We start from the raw sequence: 19,998 nt of genomic DNA on the forward strand, positions 1-19,998 counted from the left end.
AGCTGCTGGTTAGCTAAGCTCAGCATGAAGACCGGAAATGGGGAAATAGCAAGTCATCTAAGGGTGAAAAAAAAAAAATCCAGATATGACTCAAAATGTTATCATGATAAAGCTTTCAGACAATTTTGATAATTAACACAATAAATGTCTAATTATCATTTCTTTCAAGTTTGAAGGCTGATTTTTGCCCCTGAATGAAAGTTGAAGACACCAGACAGTTAATTGTGGTTTAAACTATTATTTATTGTCTGAACAGTCACTTCACATCATGACATACACTCGCTAAACAGTGGACATTGAACAAATCTGAGGTAGATTCGGCAGCATGTCAAACTCTTTGGGCAGATGGTTTAAACATTTTGTCAGTGTTTTAGCTGACAATGGAAAAGGAATAAATAGACAAAAGAAAAATCTCAACTGTGGTCAGTGTTCTCTGTACAAGTTTTACACCTTGTATTTGCATTAGACTGAAATCCAGCTGGGGAGATAGCCAACAGCCAATTGGGGAGACCCAAGTCAAATATTCACTATCTATCTAGCTTAGAATATGCCGCATAGTAAATGTGCTGTAAAACCAAAACAGTGAGCTAAAACATGCTTAAAAGCTCAGCAGAATTGCAGAGCAGGATAAAGCTCTAAAATGAAAGAAAAAAATCTGGAGATGTGGAGTACCAGACTTCCTACTCCTCCTCTCTGCCTGAGGCTAGATGCTTGAGGCTACATTAGCTGCTACACCTGAATCTCCAAACAAACTCTTGCCAGTCAAGTTGCATTGTTGGAAATGTAGGCTCAGGTTTCGACATGGAAGAATGTGTGCAATAAAAACAACAATGTCTCTGGTTCTGGTGCATCAATTTTAATCATTTTTGAAAACCTGTCTCATTGTGAGCCTGACAGTGTTCCTGGAGCGCAATGCTAAATGGGTGGAGTACAAATCAGCTCTGACTGTCTCAGTGTGGAATCAGTTAATGTTTCCTGACCGAGTCCTGTAGAAATGTATCAATCACTGAGTTATGTATAAATGTTCAATTTAATTTTTGTCTGTGTGATTTACCAAATAGTTTTTGACCTGGCACCAGCTTGCTGCCAAAGGCTTTACCACTAATGTTGTCTCAGTCAATTATTCTCCATAATGGCCACTTACTGTATAGTTCTATATCATTTTCTGACATGACATGAATCGAAAATGGTTCACTGCACATGTTTCCAGGAAATCTCTGCCGGCCATATGGCAAGTCCATGTTGTGGGCTCACACATGTGACATCTGGAATAGCCGTGGGGATCACAGAGAAAATCATTGGCAGTATTTTCACAGCTTCATTTTTCTGTCAGACAGCGTGTTCTGACGGGGAAGCCGTTAGCAACTTCAGTTCCCCATCTATGCTCTTGTCAAAACCATCAGACACCATTGATAAAAACAGTCATGTTAGCTTACTGAACGTGAGCTGCTGGTCTGTTGCTGCTATAGTCAATTAGTTCGTTTGTGTTGTTGTGGGACTTTGGAGAGTCCTGACTCACCCTTTTAAATGTACAACAGCACACCAACACAAACAAAATAACTTCTCGAGGCAGTAGTAGACCAGCAGCTCCGCTCTTTACGGGGAACTGCCCATTGGTCCGACAGCCCATTGTTCCGACCATATTAAACCCATTGTTCCGAAGTCTGTTCCGAAATCATCATGATGCCCTGTGGTTAAGGTCTGGTTAGGTTTAGGCACAAAAACCACTTGGTTAGGAGATCATGGTGTGGGTTAAAATGAAAAAGAAAGTGACAAACACATAAGCCATGAGCCTGCTTCGCCTCAAGCCTTTCCCAGCTGACCCAGAGCTGGTCGCGGCGCACCATCAAAGTAGAAATACGCCCGCTGGGAGCCGTTCAGCACCGCGGACAGTCGGACTAATGGGATGTCGGACCAATGGGCTGTCGGACCAATGACATGGACCCCTCTTTAGGAATGTCAAATAATGTTTTTCTCAATAGAGGCTGGCTTTAAAATGGCTGACAGCAAAGTACACATTAAAAATATTATAAATATAGGTTAAACGTAAAGTAACAATTATAAACCATAAGTAACTACTGTAACATTTGTACTGACCTCCATGCTGCTTTCTACTGTTTACTGACGTTGAATGTGACAACCCAGGAAAAAAACAAAAACAGAAAGGCATACTACAGACAATGGGAAAGGAGTCTGTTGCATATTCACAATGGGTGTTCCTATGTTTAAAAACCCTGTATGCACTAATCTTAAAGGAACCTTGCAACCTTGCTCACCATTTTAACATGCTTTTCAAATTTTAGATGGGAATCTAATACAAGGCTGATATATATATATAATTTCTGAAACCTGTTCAGTACGTTTCCCGTTAATCTTTAAATTTAACCCATTAGTTTCTTTTAAAGGGCCAGTGTGTAATATTTGGCATGGTTTATTGTCAAATCTGAATCTGAATCTTCTACCCATTAATATGTTTATATAAGTGTATAATCTCTATAAAATAAAATTCGTTTGGTTTTCGTAGCCTTATAATTATGCTTTTATTTATATATATATATATATATATATATATATATATATATATATAGCAAGGGCCTTGCTTTAGAGAGGTCGCCATCTTGCACTGCCATGTATGTAAGGCAGCCCGAGCGGACAATCCAGCCAGCCAGAGATTTGCGTGTATAAATAAACCAATGAAGACAGCGGAAGGAAGGAAAAAGGAGGAGGAAACAGCAGGGAGTGTTAGTAGTTCGTCGAGAGAGTAGTGAAAAGTTTTTTTAGTTATAAAGTTTGCGAATGGACCACACTTACCACGCAACAGGAGAGAATGAACCCGAACCGTCATCTGCGAGGAAAAGAAGACGCAACTTCACTCCTTGTGATGCACTCTCTGCGGCGCTTTTCTTTGATGATATATCTCCCCAACGATGGTAGCACCGAATCCCATTCTGTGCAGCAAAATGGGAGCGGAGGATTCAGCCTCTCTTCTCGCCCGCTCAGCATCCAAGTTCCTCATCTGTATGCTCCGGCTCAAACAGGTATGGCTCTGGATCTGTGTCCGCTACAAGAAACTCTTCAAAATCACGTTCAAAGTCGTCCATTGCAGCTACTATAGTCCGGAGATATTGCTAGGCTAAATAAACAGCTGAGCTCTGTTTACCGGCTACGCTGTCAGTCAGTGTGCGGGCTGGAGATTGGTGGAGCACAGAGAGGAGGGGGTACCCGCTAGGTACTGTAAACGAGTATGTGTGTATGAACTGTGTGTGTTTTACGCTAGAAGAGTCAGAGTTTGGGACGGAGTCTTTTACCCCCTGGAGTGCTACCGGAGTTTTTGGAGTGCTCAAATAAACTGGCCTTTTTCCCGAACGCTACTCTGGTCTCCTGCTCGTGAGGGATCCATTACAATATCGTAACATGGTTTAGATTTCTAAATAAACATTTACCTCGTCGCTAGATAGACCTACTCCTGAAAAACTCGTGTCTGCGCAAGGCTTTTTGTCCCTACGAGGCCACCGTCATTTACCCGACGGGAGGGGTGAGCGAGTGAGCCCTGCAATCTAGAATTTGACCACTGATGTCACTGTTTACAACCCATTTTACACACTGGCCCTTTAAGGGCCTAACCCTGGAAGAAAAGCAAACTGACAACTTTTAAGCATCTGTGCCGACAATAGCCATGGCCAGAGGCATTGTGTTTTTGGTGGTCTGTTCACTGTGACCTCACAAAACCCATTTTTGGGCATACTTCAAGCATTCATATGCTAATTATGACAAAGTTTCACACAATGTCTACTAGAATAAAACAGTGAAGTACTGACAATTTAAATCCAAAAGGTCAAAGTACTGTGACATCAAGTTGTTCTGCAAAAACTCTGGCCAAACTCTCTGGCCATTATTCAGTGTCATATTTTAGTAACTTTTGTGGGATACTGAACTTGTGACACTAATCTTGGGTGTCAGCCTTGAAGCTGTGCTGATTGTTTGGATCTTCTATGCTGTCTGGTTGAGGATGTGTGTGAAGCATCCATGCATTAGAATTTGTAGCTTCTTTGCAGCAACATTGATATTTAAAGCATAGTCAACTGTCATGGCTACATGAGTCTGGACAGACATGGATGTACACTTAAAATGCAACCTGACTGGTTTGCGGAGGCATACAACCACAAGGCTCTCAAACCACGCTGCTATGGACTGTAAATGATATGACAGCTGTGTGGAAACTCTCTTCTATTAACATTGATTCAGTTCATGCTCATTAGCACTGATAATTAATGTAACTTTGTGTTTATGAAATCAGATCCCGGCAGCTCTAAAACCATCCTTCGATAATAACTAGATGCTATGCAACAATCCCAGTGAGTGATGAGAGTCACAAGGGTGGGAAATGCCTGACATGCAGGTTAGCTCTCTCTGCTTCATCTTCTAAAGTTGATTTGTTTTGGACTCCCTGCTCTGTTAGTATTAGGTTTTAACTTACTCACTCTGTCTGTGTAAGCCTCTACTGGCTGGCTGATACTGCAAAGTGCCGCACCCTTTTCATGTCACTTTTTGTTTAAGTTTCAGGTGTCAGGTTTCAATGTAGTGAAAACTGCCTGAACCAAGTCTGTGAAATGGAATAAAGGCCGACCATTCTGGATTTAGCAAGTGCTGCAGTCTGTTCAGAGCAGTTTTCCTCATCTTTTCCATGATAAACATCTGTAAAAGTTTACTTTGTGATAAAATCATTGTAATTTCTGATGCCTTTTTATAACTGCTAATTGTCATTTTTAATTTTGTTTATATGCTTCTTGCAGTCAGCGAATTGACTGTTAAGGTTTGTGTGTTTGGATTACAAATACTCATTATCAATTGGCTTGTTTAACAATATTAATCGTTTCAGATTCTGTGTCAGATTGTATTGGTAAGCTTAATCATGTTCAGGCCACGGCTTTGATAAGCCCTGATGGAGAAACCAGCCTCCGTATCAGATGAAATATTTCAAAAGGGAGTGAGTTTATGCAAGAACCACATGCTTTCATAGCAACCAAATAGCTAACAAATCATAGCCTTTTTTCTCCTTTCATCCATGAAAACAATCTCTTCTTTTACTTTCAAAAGAAAACGATTGTTAGTATCTATTAACGAACATTAAAATATTTTCCACAATCTCTTATATGCTCACATGAATGTTTTATTTGAAAGGCGAGCCAGCAGCTAGCAGAAACTAATTAAACCACGTTTTATGTACATTCACTGCCTTTGTTACCAAGATAAGTATTAATGTGATGTGTGTGAGCAAAGAAAAAACTCCTTGTCTGGTATGGTTAGTTATTAAACATGGTATTGCTCACTGCCTTTTCCCCAGTGTGCATTGGAGATACCTGAATGCTTTTAAATTTGACATTTACTTTTCAGCACTCGGTTCCAGGCCCACTGAGATAGGGATGTGTGTTACATACGGTATGAAAACAAACAATGTGCTGTTGGCTGCTCAGGCTGGCATGAGGGAAGGAGAAATGTGGGAATGGAGGACATATTAGTTGTCCTGAGGGCACATTTGCAATGCAAACACTGCATAAGCCATTATTTCACAGATATTATAGCAGAGGCAAAAGCCAGTAATAAGAATAGACCATCAGTATGCTCTGTTTGGCTCCACTGTTGTTTCTCAGGTTAAACTGAAGCCACCAAAACTTTGACATTTTGTAAAACAATAAATCAATTATCAAAATAGTTTACTCCCTATTATATCTTGTGTTTGTAATCTGTATAAACATCAAAGTGTAAAAATAACAACTTGGCTTTTACATGCGGTTATGTGAGGGGTTGAAGCTATGACTTTGTTTTATTTATATCTGCATACATGGAGAAATAAGTGTTTTTAGAATCAGTAGTATTTATATTGTTTAGAATGAGTAGAAAATATCTGATTATTTTAATCTAGCTGACGTTATTTGGTCATTTAGTCAAACATTAGCATAATGTTTTGTAATTTGAGGTATGTTGTGTTATTTTTGTAAAGGATATTTTAAAATCTTCCCAGTTGATTGCATTATTAAGCATTATTTTATCTAGTTCAAAACTAGCTAAAATGTGTTGACCATTAGCTCCCATTACTCCTGACTATATACTGGTACACATACTGTATAAGTTAGATATTAGCAAGCTAACAGTCAGATAGCTATGCAACACTTACATGTAGCAGTTACTCTGTGTTAATATTTACTTACCACTCATCTTTACATTGGAACAAGTTTGTGTGGTGCAGCCTGTTATAATTTAGTGATAGGTAGATCTTCACTTAGTAGGTACTTGTGTTATAATTAGGCAAAAATTGAACTGAAGCTGAGAGTTCAGTTGAAAGACTAAACTGACTGGCTGGGCACACCTACCCAGTATGCCTTGTGGAAATACCCGCTCCTACTCTGCCTCTAATTGGCTATAGACTGAATCACAATATATGTTTTCAATAACTTAAGAGTAAACAAAAAAAACCAAACACAAATCACGTTCATAAAATGAAATAGGGTTGAACATACTCAGTAGGGCTGCACGATATATCGTTTGAACATCGCCATCGCGATGTGTGCATGTGCGATAGTCACATCACAGGACATGTGATGTTTTCTCTTTTTTTAGAACACGTATACTTTTGCTGTAGTGTGCTCACCTGTGTGTGTGTGTGTGTGTGTGTGTGTGTGTGTGTGTTCACACGTGTGTGTGAGTGTGTGAGTGTGTGTGTGTGTGTGTGCGTATACAGAGAGCAGAGGAGAGACAGAAATGACATAATATAAATAACATAAGGCTATTTAGTTTGTTTAATAAAAGGACAAGGTATAGACATGTTCAATAGGACAGGTAACCTTAAAGGACTGATGATGAATCTGTTAAAATTAAATAAAATTAACTTGCCTGGATGAATAGAAGGGTATTATATACAACAGTGTCATGGTGAGTCAACCTAATTCTTTCCAAATAGAGCTATTCAAGTCATCTGGTGAAAATTCTTGTATTTTTTGATATCGCAATATACAGTATATTGCAAAAAAATAAAATAAAATGGCAGTGTCAGTTTTTTCCAATATCGTTCAAACCTAGTATTTAGTATTAATTGGTTAGTTTTTATGCCCCTGTGCTGGCAATACTGGCCAGAAGCATTATGTTTTTGGATTGTCCGTCAGTCTGTCCCATTCTCGTGAAGGCGATATCTTAAAAATGCGTTGAGGGAATTTCTTCAAATGTAGCACAAACGTCCACTTGGACTCAAGGGTGAACTGATTAGATTTTGTGGTCATAGGTCAAAGGTCAAGTTAACTGTGAACTTGCATCTATCTCACTCTCTTGAACAGGATATCTGAAGAACACCTTGAAAGAATTTTTCTCAGATTTGCCCCAAATTTTAATTGGACTCAAGGATGAACTGATTAGTTTTTCGTGGTCAAAGTTCAAGGTTACCGTGACCTAGCGTTCGTCTCATTCTCGTGAATGCAATATCTCAAGAAGTCCTTGAGGGAGTTTCTCAAATTTGGCACAAACGTCCACTGGGATTCTAGCATGAACTGCTTAGAATTTGGTGGTCAAAGGTCACTGTGACCTCACAGAACAAGTGTTTGGCCATCACTCAAGTATTCATACGTACAAAGGTCAACTTCACTGTGACATCATAAATGTTCTACAAAAACTCTTTTCTGGCCATTACTCAACATTGTATCTCAGACACTGAGGGGGGAGATATTTAGGGGCATACTGAATTGGTGACACTAAACTGGGTGTGAAATTGTGCTGATTGTATAGATCTTCTGTGCTGCTTGGAGGAAGATGTATGTTAAGCGTATATGCTTTCAAAGACATGGATGTAGACTGCAAGTTCAACTTGACTGGTGCACTGAGGTATACAACTGTGTGGCCGTAATTCTAGTTAGCCACCTTTACAAAAAAAAGACTGACCTATAAAGATCAATATCAGTGTAAAAGTACACCATTTTTAAGATATTTTAACCACTTTAAAAACAGTGAATTTACTTAACAGAAAACAGGAGTTGCTGGCCTACCGCTGTCTTGATTGGTTAGTGTGTGTACAGTGATGAAATATAGCTTATACTTCAACTGATACTGATTTCTTTGAAGTGGGTCTTTTTAGGTGGCTAAAATATTGTTTTGCTGCAGCACTCATCCACAGCAGTAAATTGCTTAGCTTCAGTGCTTGTAGATTTGGTTTATGAAATAGTAAGGCAACCCAATACATTAAAAAAAAGCACAGCAGAAATGTCAGATATGTCGGACTAACGTGTTTAACTATATGTCTATAAACGTCCCAGTAACGGCTGAAAATGACAACAGAAATCAACAAGTTTGCCAATTTCACATATCTCCACAATTCAAATCAATTGTCAGTTGTCTACCCGGAAGTGATTGTTGTTGTAAGTGCAATGTCACTATGATTCGGTCTGTACCTGTCCAGGCATTTGCTAAATGCTAACATTATGCAAACTGGTGCTACGTTCATAAAACTGCTAATATTTCCTCCCGGATCTGTTTAGTTCATAGTGCCAGTTAGCATCATAGCTAGGCTAACATTTGTCAAACACCTGAAAGACTATAGAGTTGTGCAGGAATGAGTCCTAAAACACGGAAATTAGTTAGCATTTACTGTATCACTCCTGGTTCCCTTGTCTTGAAGACAGTGGGTTTTTTGAATTGTTTTTTGGTTAGATGCCTGAGATAAGGTCTGTAATGAACACAAGCTTAAGAGACTTTCATGTTTGTCCTACAACATGGAATGCGTCAGTTAACAACCCCACTTGTGAAATGTGAAGCCTTAGGTGTCTTAAAACTGGTGTCTGCTAATAAGCTACTAAATAAGACTACTGCACCCGGACAAAAGATAACCCCTCACATAAATACTAATAAAAACAGAATTTGTAGCCCTAATACTAGGGTTTTTCTAGGGACTAAGCCTTTGGAGGAGCTAACAGGTGGATTTTGTTACTCTGTAACAGAGCGAGGCTAGCTGTTTCCTCCTTTCCGTTGTTTATGCTAAGCTACCCAGCTGCTGGTGGTAACCTCATGTTTACTGCATGAACAATAGAGTGGTAAAAGTGCATCAAACTATTCCTTTAAAAGAAAACTAAAGAGTTCAATTGTTAAATGAACAACAAACCCTACTTTATAGAATTAATTATGTTGTATTTCCTCCCTGGGATTTCAGTTAGATGTACCGTTTGGAAGCACAGACACTTGCTAAAATGGAAAAGTCCAATAGAATAACAATATGTTTATATCTGCTGCAAGTGTTTATTCAATTTTTTGTTGAGTCATTATAGGAACTAGAGTGCATTTTTGTGGTAAAGCTTAAAGATGTGTTCCGGGTGTGTGACAGACATGAGGAAAATATCTAGAAGATTTTTACAAGATGTAAAATTCAAAGGTCATAAATAACAGAAGCTTTTTGCCTGTGGTCTGTGAAACCCTTCCTGTGAAGAAGAGTGATGATACCAGCAGCTCAACACACTATGTGTTTAGAGCCCATGTGCCAGAATGACAGAACTTATGAAGCAGAGATGGACACTTTACAGCTGCCCTCCACACACAGCAGCTTGAGCAATTACCCGTCACCTCTTTACCACCGCAACACTTTTCTCACACACACTTAGCCGTGCACGCATGCTTCAGCAGATGGGTGTGGTGGTGTGTGGAGAGTCGGAGGCTGGCAGCTGTGTTTATCTTGGTTCCATCTGTGGGTGGGCCTTCAACTGTGTTTGACAAGGGGAGCACGATAACCGCTGTGTCAGGGCTGTATCTCACTAGGATTCATGTTTACTTTACCTTTCTCCTGCGGATGTCCCCTGGATTACTCAGTTATTGTTCTTCGGTAGCAAAATAAATGAATCATATTGTTTAAATACAATGATGTGGAAAAATTTAACATTCACACATCATCACATGCAGACCTTGTCTTAGAGAAGTTCCTTAACCTTTAAAAACCTATGGCCATGTTTTCAGGTCCCTCCATGCTTTTGTTATTATTTTTAAGAGTGTGTAATCAACAGAAGTGGCCTAAAAAGTTAGGGCATGTTCGCACTTTGCTTGTGTCACAGATAAACCTGTACTTGATGCAGGACACCGCTTGCTGTTGCTTTAAATATTGTTGTGTAAAGCCCTTCTCTGGGCATTGATTAACCCCTAAAAACTAATCTCTGTTTCCAAAATTGCCTGTTAGCATTTTTTCATGTGATAGCTGTTGGCAAAGGCAGTATGTTTTCTGGTTGTCCGTATATCCGTCTCATTCTTGGAAATGCAATATCACAAAAATGCCTTAAGGATTTCAATCAAATTTGGCAGAACGTCCACTTGGACTCAGCAATTGAGTAATTAGATTTTATTGGTTGTAGGTTAAAGGTCAAGGTCACCGTGAGATTGTCTCATTTTTGTGAATGAAATATCCCATGAAACCCTTAAGAGAATTTTTGTCAAATTTGGCACAAACGTGCAGTTGGACTCAAAAATGAACTGATTAGAATTTGATGGTCAAAGTTCAAGGTCACTGTGACAACACCAATTTTTTTTGTCCTTAACTTCAGAATTTATATGGAAATTATAACAGTATTTCACACAAATTGAGAAAATAATGAAGGTATGAAGTGCTGACATTGTATATCCAAAAGGTCAAAGGTCACCTTCGCTGTCACATTATAATGTTCTGCAAAAACACTTTTCTGGCAATTATTCAACGCCATATCTCACAAACAAAAGGGAACACCGATACTGAGCTGATGACTCTAATCTTGGGTGTCCACCTTGAAACTGTGCTGATTGTATAGATCTTCTGTGCTGCTGGGTTGAAGATGTGTGTGAAGCATCCATGTTTTCACAGACATGGATGTAAACTGATCCGATCTGTGTGGGTGCATGAGTCCCATGGAAAGAGGAGAAATCACAGTGAGGACCACTGGCTTGTCCAGAGGCTTTGCCTAGATGATGGTCGGTTCAAGGCTTATTTTAAGATGAGTCAGGGACAATTTGACAATCTGCTTTGAATCGTCAGGCCTAATTATTTTTGGTGAAATGTTAGAAAGCAATTGAGGCAACAGTTTCAGATATGTTTTGCAGCTTGCCTCGGATGTCGCTGAAAGCAAGCGAATGTCAGCTTCGCACACACTATGTACAGTACCGCTTGTTGTCATCGCGTCTACAGAAGGCCGGCCTTTCGATTCATCTGATTGGACAATGGGAAAAAGAGCAATGATGTTGGGCGCTTTTTCCGCTCTGATTTGAAGATTTCTCAACTTGGGGAATTCAGGGCGCTCTTGCAAAAAATGCGGGGCACATAAGTCGTAAAAATGTGAGGCACTTAACAGTAAGCAAAACACTTCACTCTCATTGAAAACCATTACAAAAGCTGCCACAGGCTGCTAAAATACGTCTGATTCGGGCCTTAAAATGGCTTTGATGTAACTCTACACCTTTGCCTAATTAACCACGCCCCTCAACAGCTAATAATGTCTTGTTAATGTTAGATAAACTTTGGTCCCGATCGTCAGCTCTGGTGAGTTGAAGTGAAAGTGAAACTTAGCTTGCAAAATACCAATATCGTAGCTACACCTCCTCTTATAGCCCTCATTACACTATAGCATTATGGAAAGTTCAACCCCACCTTGGTTCCTTAGGTTTGTGTTTAACAAACTCATGAAGTCCACGTTCTTGAGATTATCACTGGTACCAGTGTTGTCCAAAATATCCATAGATGGATAGATATGGATAGATAATGATTCTGAATATTTTTATATTCAGAATCAATGTCAATACTGTCTAAAAAACAAGACAACAGTCATTTTCCGCATCTTTTGACAATGAGCAGTTAGATAAATCGCTGCAGGCGACAGGCTGAACACTCCTGTTTACGCTCAATCCTAATACACCCCTTGCCACTACCACTTAGTATTTACCCCTCTGTTTTTTGCGTTCACGTATCTGGGTAGATTGTCCCAAATCTTGTAAGAGGCCACCATACAAGATGCCACCTGCTCATCAGTTAAACAATGACATGCGCAGCCTTCAGGAGCAATCTGGGGTTCAGTATTTCGCCCACAGATATTTCAACATGCAGACTGGAGGAGCAAGGGATCAAACTGCCGATCTTCAGATTAGTGGATGACCTGCTCTATCTCCTGAGCCACAGCCGCCACACACTTACATTCCTGCTTAATAAATATTCTGTAGTTAGAGGAATGTCGCCAGGCTGCTGTGGCTCTGACCTTTAACTTGCATCTCAGAGGTTGGTTGTAAAGCCGCTAATCTTGGAATGTAAAGTAAGTATGTTTGTGCACTGAGGGGTGTCAGCCAAGTTTCTAATGTGAAGAACTCTTTCACATCATGTTTCGTGCCCTCTGACCATGGAGACTTGTAAATATTGTCAAAGTGTTTACAGATTTCACTTCAGGAAAACATCTGGTCGGATGAAGTTGTGGTGGTGTGTTTGTGTGGGTGTTGGAGGTGTGAAGATGCATGTGTACACTGTTTAAAGTGTGTGTCTGAGTCACAATCTCAGCTGGTCAGTGAGAAGGTGTAGATAGCACTCTTTGGGGTTGTTTGATAAGAGATTAAGGAGTGTAAACTAAAGTGCCATTTTCCATGTTGTGTGTCTCCACAGGACGCCAGTCAGACGCTCAACACAGATCAGCCTGACCTCTCAGACTGTTTTCAGCTTACTGTCCTGGCATGGCTGCCGTGCATCTACCTTTGGGTTGTCAGCCCCATCTACCTCTTCTATCTCAAGAGGAACAACAAAGGCTACATCATGATGTCCATTATGAACAGAATCAAAACGGTGAGATGGGACTTCATAATAGTTTATGAGTACAGCTGGTCAATTAGTACTTCATTGGCTGGCTCTAAAACAGTTATTGAAACCTTAAAGTTGACCTGAAATTGGGATTTTCCTCACTTAAAATTATAACAAAGCTGCAGCCATACATGATTAACAATTCAAAAGAAGATTTTTTTGGCATTTTTGCTTGTTTGTAAAAACAGAGTCAAGCTTCAGACTTGATGGTGGGCAGCTGATTGACATTTGAGATGCAACGTTGCACGGACACATGCTGTAAACTTTGATATTTGTGTTGCACTTTTGCTCATTACTTTTAGTCACATTTTAGTTGTATTTATCCTACATAGTTTTAGTCGATGACAACTTAAAACTTTTAAGTCCAGTTTTAGCTGATGAAAAGTCATTACATTTTAGTCACCCTTTAGTCATTACTTATGGTCAAAATGTTTTTCCTCTTTAAACTAATTTAGTTAGGCTAATACAAGTGACTGCCTTATTAAGCTCACTGTAAAGATGCAGAAAAATAGGTTTAACCTGAATTCTTTCTAAATCTACAACATGTTAGTCTGGAGGTTTTAACTCATGTCCTTTCACAGAGTCTGTGGCTAAAACTGGATTTCGTCTGTCGGTTGGTGGCTGCTCTCTGTGCTGCTGTTCAGCAGCTAATAAGCGGAGCTAGCGGCTAACAGCCACCGCAGCAACCAACAAACTCTACAAATCCACAGTTGCATATGGCAGGTGTTGCTCCGGTATGAGTGTTTCACAGGCTCGCAAGGTGTCCTGGCACTGACTATTTACCGGTGTTTCTCAACCATTGGCACTCCGAGCTCATACCAATCATACGGCATTAGACAATAATTGCAAGCTTGGCCGTTCTTGACTTCCTTATCTAATACATTTCATAATATTTCTCCTCATCTCATTTTGAATGTCCAGTAGCCCACCAATAACATTTTAGTGCCGTCTCGTTTTGTCAATGAAAACGAAACATTCTGTACATCAATCAATCAATCATAGTTTTTATTATCAAAAATCTATATGTCCTAAGTTTTGTTCATGAAATTATAGCTGCTACGAACTTTAAGTACAAAAGTCAGAAAAAAAAACACCCAGGATAAATATACTGACTTAGCACAGTTTGATTTTATTTTCAATCAAATCGTAAGTCATTAACTCCTGAACAATGAGCACAGAACTAGCCACTGGCGTTCCCCCACCCCCTAATGTTTACATAGGTTACCAGCCAGTTATTCATTTCCCTTACTTCCCTCTGTTTTTTAAGTATTTAATGTCTTCACTTTTTCTAATTTCTCTCTCTCTGTCTGCTCTCAGGTGTTGGGCTTGTTGTTATGGATAGTGTGTTGGACAGATCTCTTCTACACATTCCACGAGCTGCGGCAGGGCCACACTCAGCCACCCATTTACTTTGTCACCCCGCTGGTTCTCGGCATGACCATGGTGAGGAAATGTCCATCCAAAAACAGGCAACTGCAGGCTTCTATTTTAAAATGTGCTTTATCACCTATGCTGCACTGTTAACGTTTTTTTAAAAAGCTGTTTGCCTCTGCAGTGTCGTCAATGTCCGACAAATTACACCATCAGACAGTTGATGCTGTTTTAAATTTAGCAGAAGTAGCATACACAAAGTTCTGTTTCTTTTTGGTATTAATTGCCTGTTGCAAGATCCTGTTTGTTATTTTTTTGGTGCAAATTATTTTAAACAGTCCTAACTCAATAGCAAGTGACTTAGGTTAGTATGAATCAATACTTCCTCTCAACTCTACTGCTATGTGTGGAAAGTGAAGCAGTTGTTGAAGGCTACTTCCATCAGCTCTCATCTGATTCATTTTAGTCATAAGTGCATGTGACATTTAAAGCAATGCATAGCCTGCATCTCTAAGAAACCATTTGTACTACCTGGGGTTGATGGGGATGTAAATGGATAGATATTTAGGTATAGCAATTGATTTTTATATTCATATGTGGAGGTATGTTTCTGACAGTGTTGGTATTTTAATATTTTTTGTTTATACATTTACAGACAGGAAAGGCAATTGTGCAAACGGCAATAATTTGTCTTGATTACAGGAAAAAAATACTCTTTCCCTGAAAAATCCTCATCTCAATCCTTACAAAAAAATAAATGTGATTCTTGTTTTATCAAGAACTGTGCAGCCCTACTCTACACCTAACCAGAGGCTGTGGTAATAGAGATACTTTTTACCATGTTCCTGTTCCATCCAATCCTGTTGTTGTAACTGTTTGCATATAATTGCTCATTGGAGAAAATTATTTGAGGAACTAGTGTCAGTGCATTCTTACAGCACTTTTACACTGGCTGACAAGTCTGTGTCAGCGTTGATAAAGTTTTTTTTAAACCCAATACCACCTTAACAAGGTGATCAGTTCCAGTCACACTGGTTAGGTTCATATGCAGTGAGAACACAGTCTGTACTTCCACAGATATATAATCAATGTGCATGCATTAGTGTTGTCATTGTGAGCAATTAGCTGGCACTGCTGTGTCTTAGTGAGCTGTAGCCTCTTATGGTGTGTCCCAAATCCATACTACATACTAATTCTCTACAGCACTGCATACTCATCATCATGTTTTACTGTTTTAACAGTTACTAAAATACAATAAAATAAAACATCAACATACTTTACGATTATATACTAACAGGAAATCACTCTGTGCAACATCAGTTATCAGTTAAACAGGACCTTTGTAATGTCACTGCCAATTAAACTTTGCAAAGAGATTTTTCTTGATCTTTGTGGAGCCGTCTCACCACCAGTCACAATTTATTTTTTCCAGCTGTTGGCACCCCCTCCATTTCCTCTTTACATTGTATATGCATAAGCATATGGAAGAAGAATGTCCATCAACACCACATGAAGAAATCATGCATATTTAGTACACAGTCTGTTTGGTTTGAGTATACCTGGTTTTGACACTTTTCCAGGGTGAACACACCACACACACCTGCTTACAGTCAGTATATATTACGAATTTAGGACACACGGTTTGTCTTGTCAATAGACTGCCATCATTTCCTGTCAGAGACATGCCAGTGTTTTTAGTCACCCTGTGTATGGCTGAAATAAGGTCTGTCACAATATATTGTCCCATAAGTAATTGTGATAAACAATAACATTGTGATTCTTAGACTATTTTAAGTCACTGATATATTGATAACAGAATAGCATAGTAATGCAAGAAAGCCCTTTTAAAGAGCAATGAACTTTTAATTAGGAATTCCAGTATGTTATTTCCATGGCCTTGGAAAGTTCAATCAGTATTTGTGAACATGAGCTCCTCTCTCTCAAAGCCAGAAACCAGACAGGTAAGTTTCAAACTTGTGATGTCATCGGGTGTAAAGTCTGGAGCTGCTCCATAGACAATGAATGGGAGACTAATTTTGTGGACCCACTGAATGTCTGTTTTGTTTTTTATAGCCAAAGGGGCTTTGTTCTTTTGTAGTGTTCTCAGTTGTGAAAATGTACACATATACGCAGAAAATTCCTTGGGTGCTCTCACTGTCATCTAGAACATCTGTCTGTCTCTGGAGCAGCTCCAGACTCTATACCCGATGACATCACCCATTTGAGTTATAGCATTCTAGCTTTGGATTTGGTAGATAGTTCATGTTCTACCAATATTTTTGGACTGTCTTAGACCATACTCATAACATGTATACATTTTTTTGAATGAGCTTAATTCCCTTTAAAGAATATTTAGACACTGGAATTAGACTATGAATTTTTTAAAACATATTTTTAAAAGACAAATTAATATCTGGTAATATGTACTTGAAAGTATATATATAACTGTAGTACATGCATAGGAGTAATCCAAAAAATTACTTTGAGACTTAATACAAACATTGGCCAACAAAAACAAAACCAGGTGATGCCTCTTGCCAGTAAAGGCTCAGACACACCAAACCAACTTCAGAGAACTAGCGACAAAGAAGGCCCCCTGCTGCGCTGCCTGACATCACCGTGTCTAGGCCAAAAATGTTGCACATGAAGACACCCTGGACAACAGTCAATGGCCAACCAGCACGTACATTCTGCTCCTGTGTGAGAGGAAATAACTCTCCACATCAGCACACAGTGGCTGTCTAGTCCTTATTTAAAAAGCGAAACCTGGAGGGCATCTTGAAGATAGTTAGCCAGTTAGCATATTAACAACACAACCTGATTGAAAGAACAGAGCACATAAACCATCAGGAAATGCTTCTGCTATAAAGCTCAGTGACTAAAGAAAAATCTGTATGTTATATTACAAGTTTGTTTTGGTCTCACTCCCTCAGGACTTCAGCTGTTTGTTAATTTTCCTCACCTCTGTTTCTTTTGTTGTGCACTGAGCTGGAGTGCCAGTCGGCAGCACACTGACATGGGTGGCAGACGCTCGCCAATGGTTTAGCTTTGGATGATGGCTGAACTGTTGGCTCGGTGTGTCAGGGCCTTAATAGACAAGCTTAATGAAGCTCAAGGAACACTGCAGTTTCCTATATAATCTGGTCGTTATGCTGCCGTCGGCTCCTGGGGATAGACAGCCTGGGAGCTGGGTGGTTTGCTGGTGGATTTATGGAGAGTAGGAAGAAGTTATTGAGGGTAAAACTATAAACGTATACTTTTTTGGCTCATTGCCAGGGGTTGTGAGCCAACGACTATCAGGACTGTGTGTCTTCCACTTACAACCTTCATAATAGAATAACTTAGAATTAATCATAACTTATTTTGTTGGTAACATTCTTATGTTAACAAACACAACGGGCAATATCGAGGTCAGCAAAAAGATCAAGGTCATGTCCATATATGGTACGATAAGTCAATAACGTAATTATCATGATAGGCCAAGCCGAAAGCATTCAGTTAGAGCAGTGTACTCATTGTTCAAAGTTCTCCTGAGGGAAAAGCCAGAAAAGTCGTGTTTCAGCCTGTCTAACCTGTTGTTTGATGGGGGAGCAGTCAGCATGAAAAACTGACCCAGTCAGCCCGTGGTTTACCTTACATGCCCTCAGTGATTCTGTCCTGGCTAATCTAACTCAGTCTCTCCCTCTGCACCCCCCCCCCCCCCCTTCCTTTTTCCTCTCTCCGTGTAATATCGGCCTCCCTCCACTCTCAGCTGTTGGCCACGTTTCTGATCCAGTTTGAGAGGTTACGCGGGGTTCAGTCCTCAGGGGTCCTCTTCATCTTCTGGTTCCTGTCTGTGCTGTGTGCCATTGTGCCTTTCCGCTCCAAGATCCTGAAGGCCTCCAACCAGGTGAGAACACACCATCACCCTCAAATGCCTCTTACATGTCTGTAATCATCTTCTCTGCCTGGTGCCCTTTCATCCGCCCCCTTTCACTGTCTTCCTCTGATTCTTTCCCCAATTTTCTTGTCTCCTTACCTACTTATACCTCATGTTATCTTTGATCCTTCTCAGTGCTCTCATTTAGGACTACTGTCTCAGGAGGTGGTTTGGAGCTTACAGTGTGTGGATGTTTTGAAGGGGTCAGCCCAGGGCACCACTAAGCGGAGAGGGAATAGTAGGCCTGTTGTTCCTAGCATACTTGTCTCACCTCAAGTGATTGCAGATTAGTGGCTGTTGTGCCACATGATGCATGGTACTTGGCATTTTTTCTAAAAGCTTTTATCTTAGCATATACTTATTTCACCGCTAGTGTTGCACAGCTGGCCAACATAGCTGCAGTGACAAAACAAAACAGTCTGTAATGTAAGCCTGGAAAAAAGATACACAGAAGCATGCACCATAGATAAACAAGGTAGAAAATGTAAAATATGTGTCAGAAGCAGCCCCAAAGGCACAAATTTATCCTAACATATCCATTGGGCTTGATACAGTACAGTTGTTGATGAATACCACTAACCTAGGTGATTACTTGGCTAGGTGTTGAGAAAGCCAGCTACTAGAACTAAAGGGCTGTAATCTATTGGAATTACAAGACTCCTAATAATTAGTGACCTATTAAACATTTTTACTACAAGGCAGAAAAGTGTTGTTTTCAAGGTTAACTTACTGCTGCTATGATCATCGAGTTGACGACGGCCATGGCCTGAGACATTATGTTTTTGGGTTGCCCGTCCGTCAGTCTGTCCCAATCTCTTGAATGAAATATTTTAAAAACTCCTCAAGGGATTCTCTTCAAATTTGGCACAAATGTCCATTTGGACTCAAGGATGAACTGATTAAATTTGGTGTTTAAAAGGGCAAGATCACTGTGACCTTGAGAAGCGAGGTAGTGGTGTGCTCAAGGACCGATTGTTATTGTCCAAAAACTCAAGGAAAAAATGCAGGTGCTCTTGAAGAAGAGGGCTCACTGTGACCTTGTTTTTGCCCCATTCTTATGAACAAGATATCTTAGGAACGTCTTGATTAATTCTTTCAGTTTTGGCACAGATGGGTACTTGGACTGACGAATGAACTGATAAGAATTTGGTGGTCAAATGTCAAGATCACTGTGACCTTGTATCTGTCATATTCTTGTTAATACAGTGTCTCAAAAACACCTTGAGGGAATTCTCTAAATTTTGGCACAAACGTCCATTTGGACTGAAGGATGAACTGATTAATATTTGGTGGTCAAAGGTCAATTTCACAATGATCTTGCATCCGTCTCATTCACGTGAATGCGATATCTTAAGAAGGTCTTGAAAGTACAGTACAGGCCAAAAGTTTGGACACACCTTCTCATTCAATGCGTTTTCTTTATTTTCATGACTATTTACATTGTAGATTCTCACTGAAGGCATCAAAACTATGAATGAACACATGTGGAGTTATGTACTTAACAAAAAAAGGTGAAATAACTGAAAACATGTTTTATATTCTAGTTTCTTCAAAATAGCCACCCTTTGCTCTGATTACTGCTTTGCACACTCTTGGCATTCTCTCCATGAGCTTCAAGAGGTAGTCACCTGAAATGGTTTCCACTTCACAGGTGTGCCTTATCAGGGTTAATTAGTGGAATTTCTTGCTTTATCAATGGGGTTGGGACCATCAGTTGTGTTGTGCAGAAGTCAGGTTAATACACAGCCGACAGCCCTATTGGACAACTGTTAAAATTCATATTATGGCAAGAACCAATCAGCTAATTAAAGAAAAACGAGTGGCCATCATTACTTTAAGAAATGAAGGTCAGTCAGTCCGGAAAATTGCAAAAACTTTAAATGTTTCC

At 39.8% G+C, this 19,998-nt stretch overlaps 1 protein-coding gene across 2 annotated transcripts in view; it reads left to right on the top strand.

The window, feature by feature from the left end:
* abcc3 (ATP-binding cassette, sub-family C (CFTR/MRP), member 3) overlaps positions 1-19,998 on the top strand; it is an 82,448-nt gene that overhangs the window by 10,885 nt on the left and 51,565 nt on the right. For both annotated transcript variants that reach the window (XM_033612279.2, XM_033612278.2), the window contains exons 2-4: positions 12,629-12,805; positions 14,138-14,263; positions 17,943-18,080. In XM_033612279.2, coding sequence (XP_033468170.2) covers positions 12,629-12,805; positions 14,138-14,263; positions 17,943-18,080 — 441 coding nt within the window. The remainder of the gene's footprint in view (positions 1-12,628; positions 12,806-14,137; positions 14,264-17,942; positions 18,081-19,998) is intronic.

This window comes from Epinephelus lanceolatus, chromosome 21 (genome assembly GCF_041903045.1).
Source record: "Epinephelus lanceolatus isolate andai-2023 chromosome 21, ASM4190304v1, whole genome shotgun sequence".
Lineage (NCBI taxonomy): Eukaryota > Metazoa > Chordata > Actinopteri > Perciformes > Serranidae > Epinephelus > Epinephelus lanceolatus.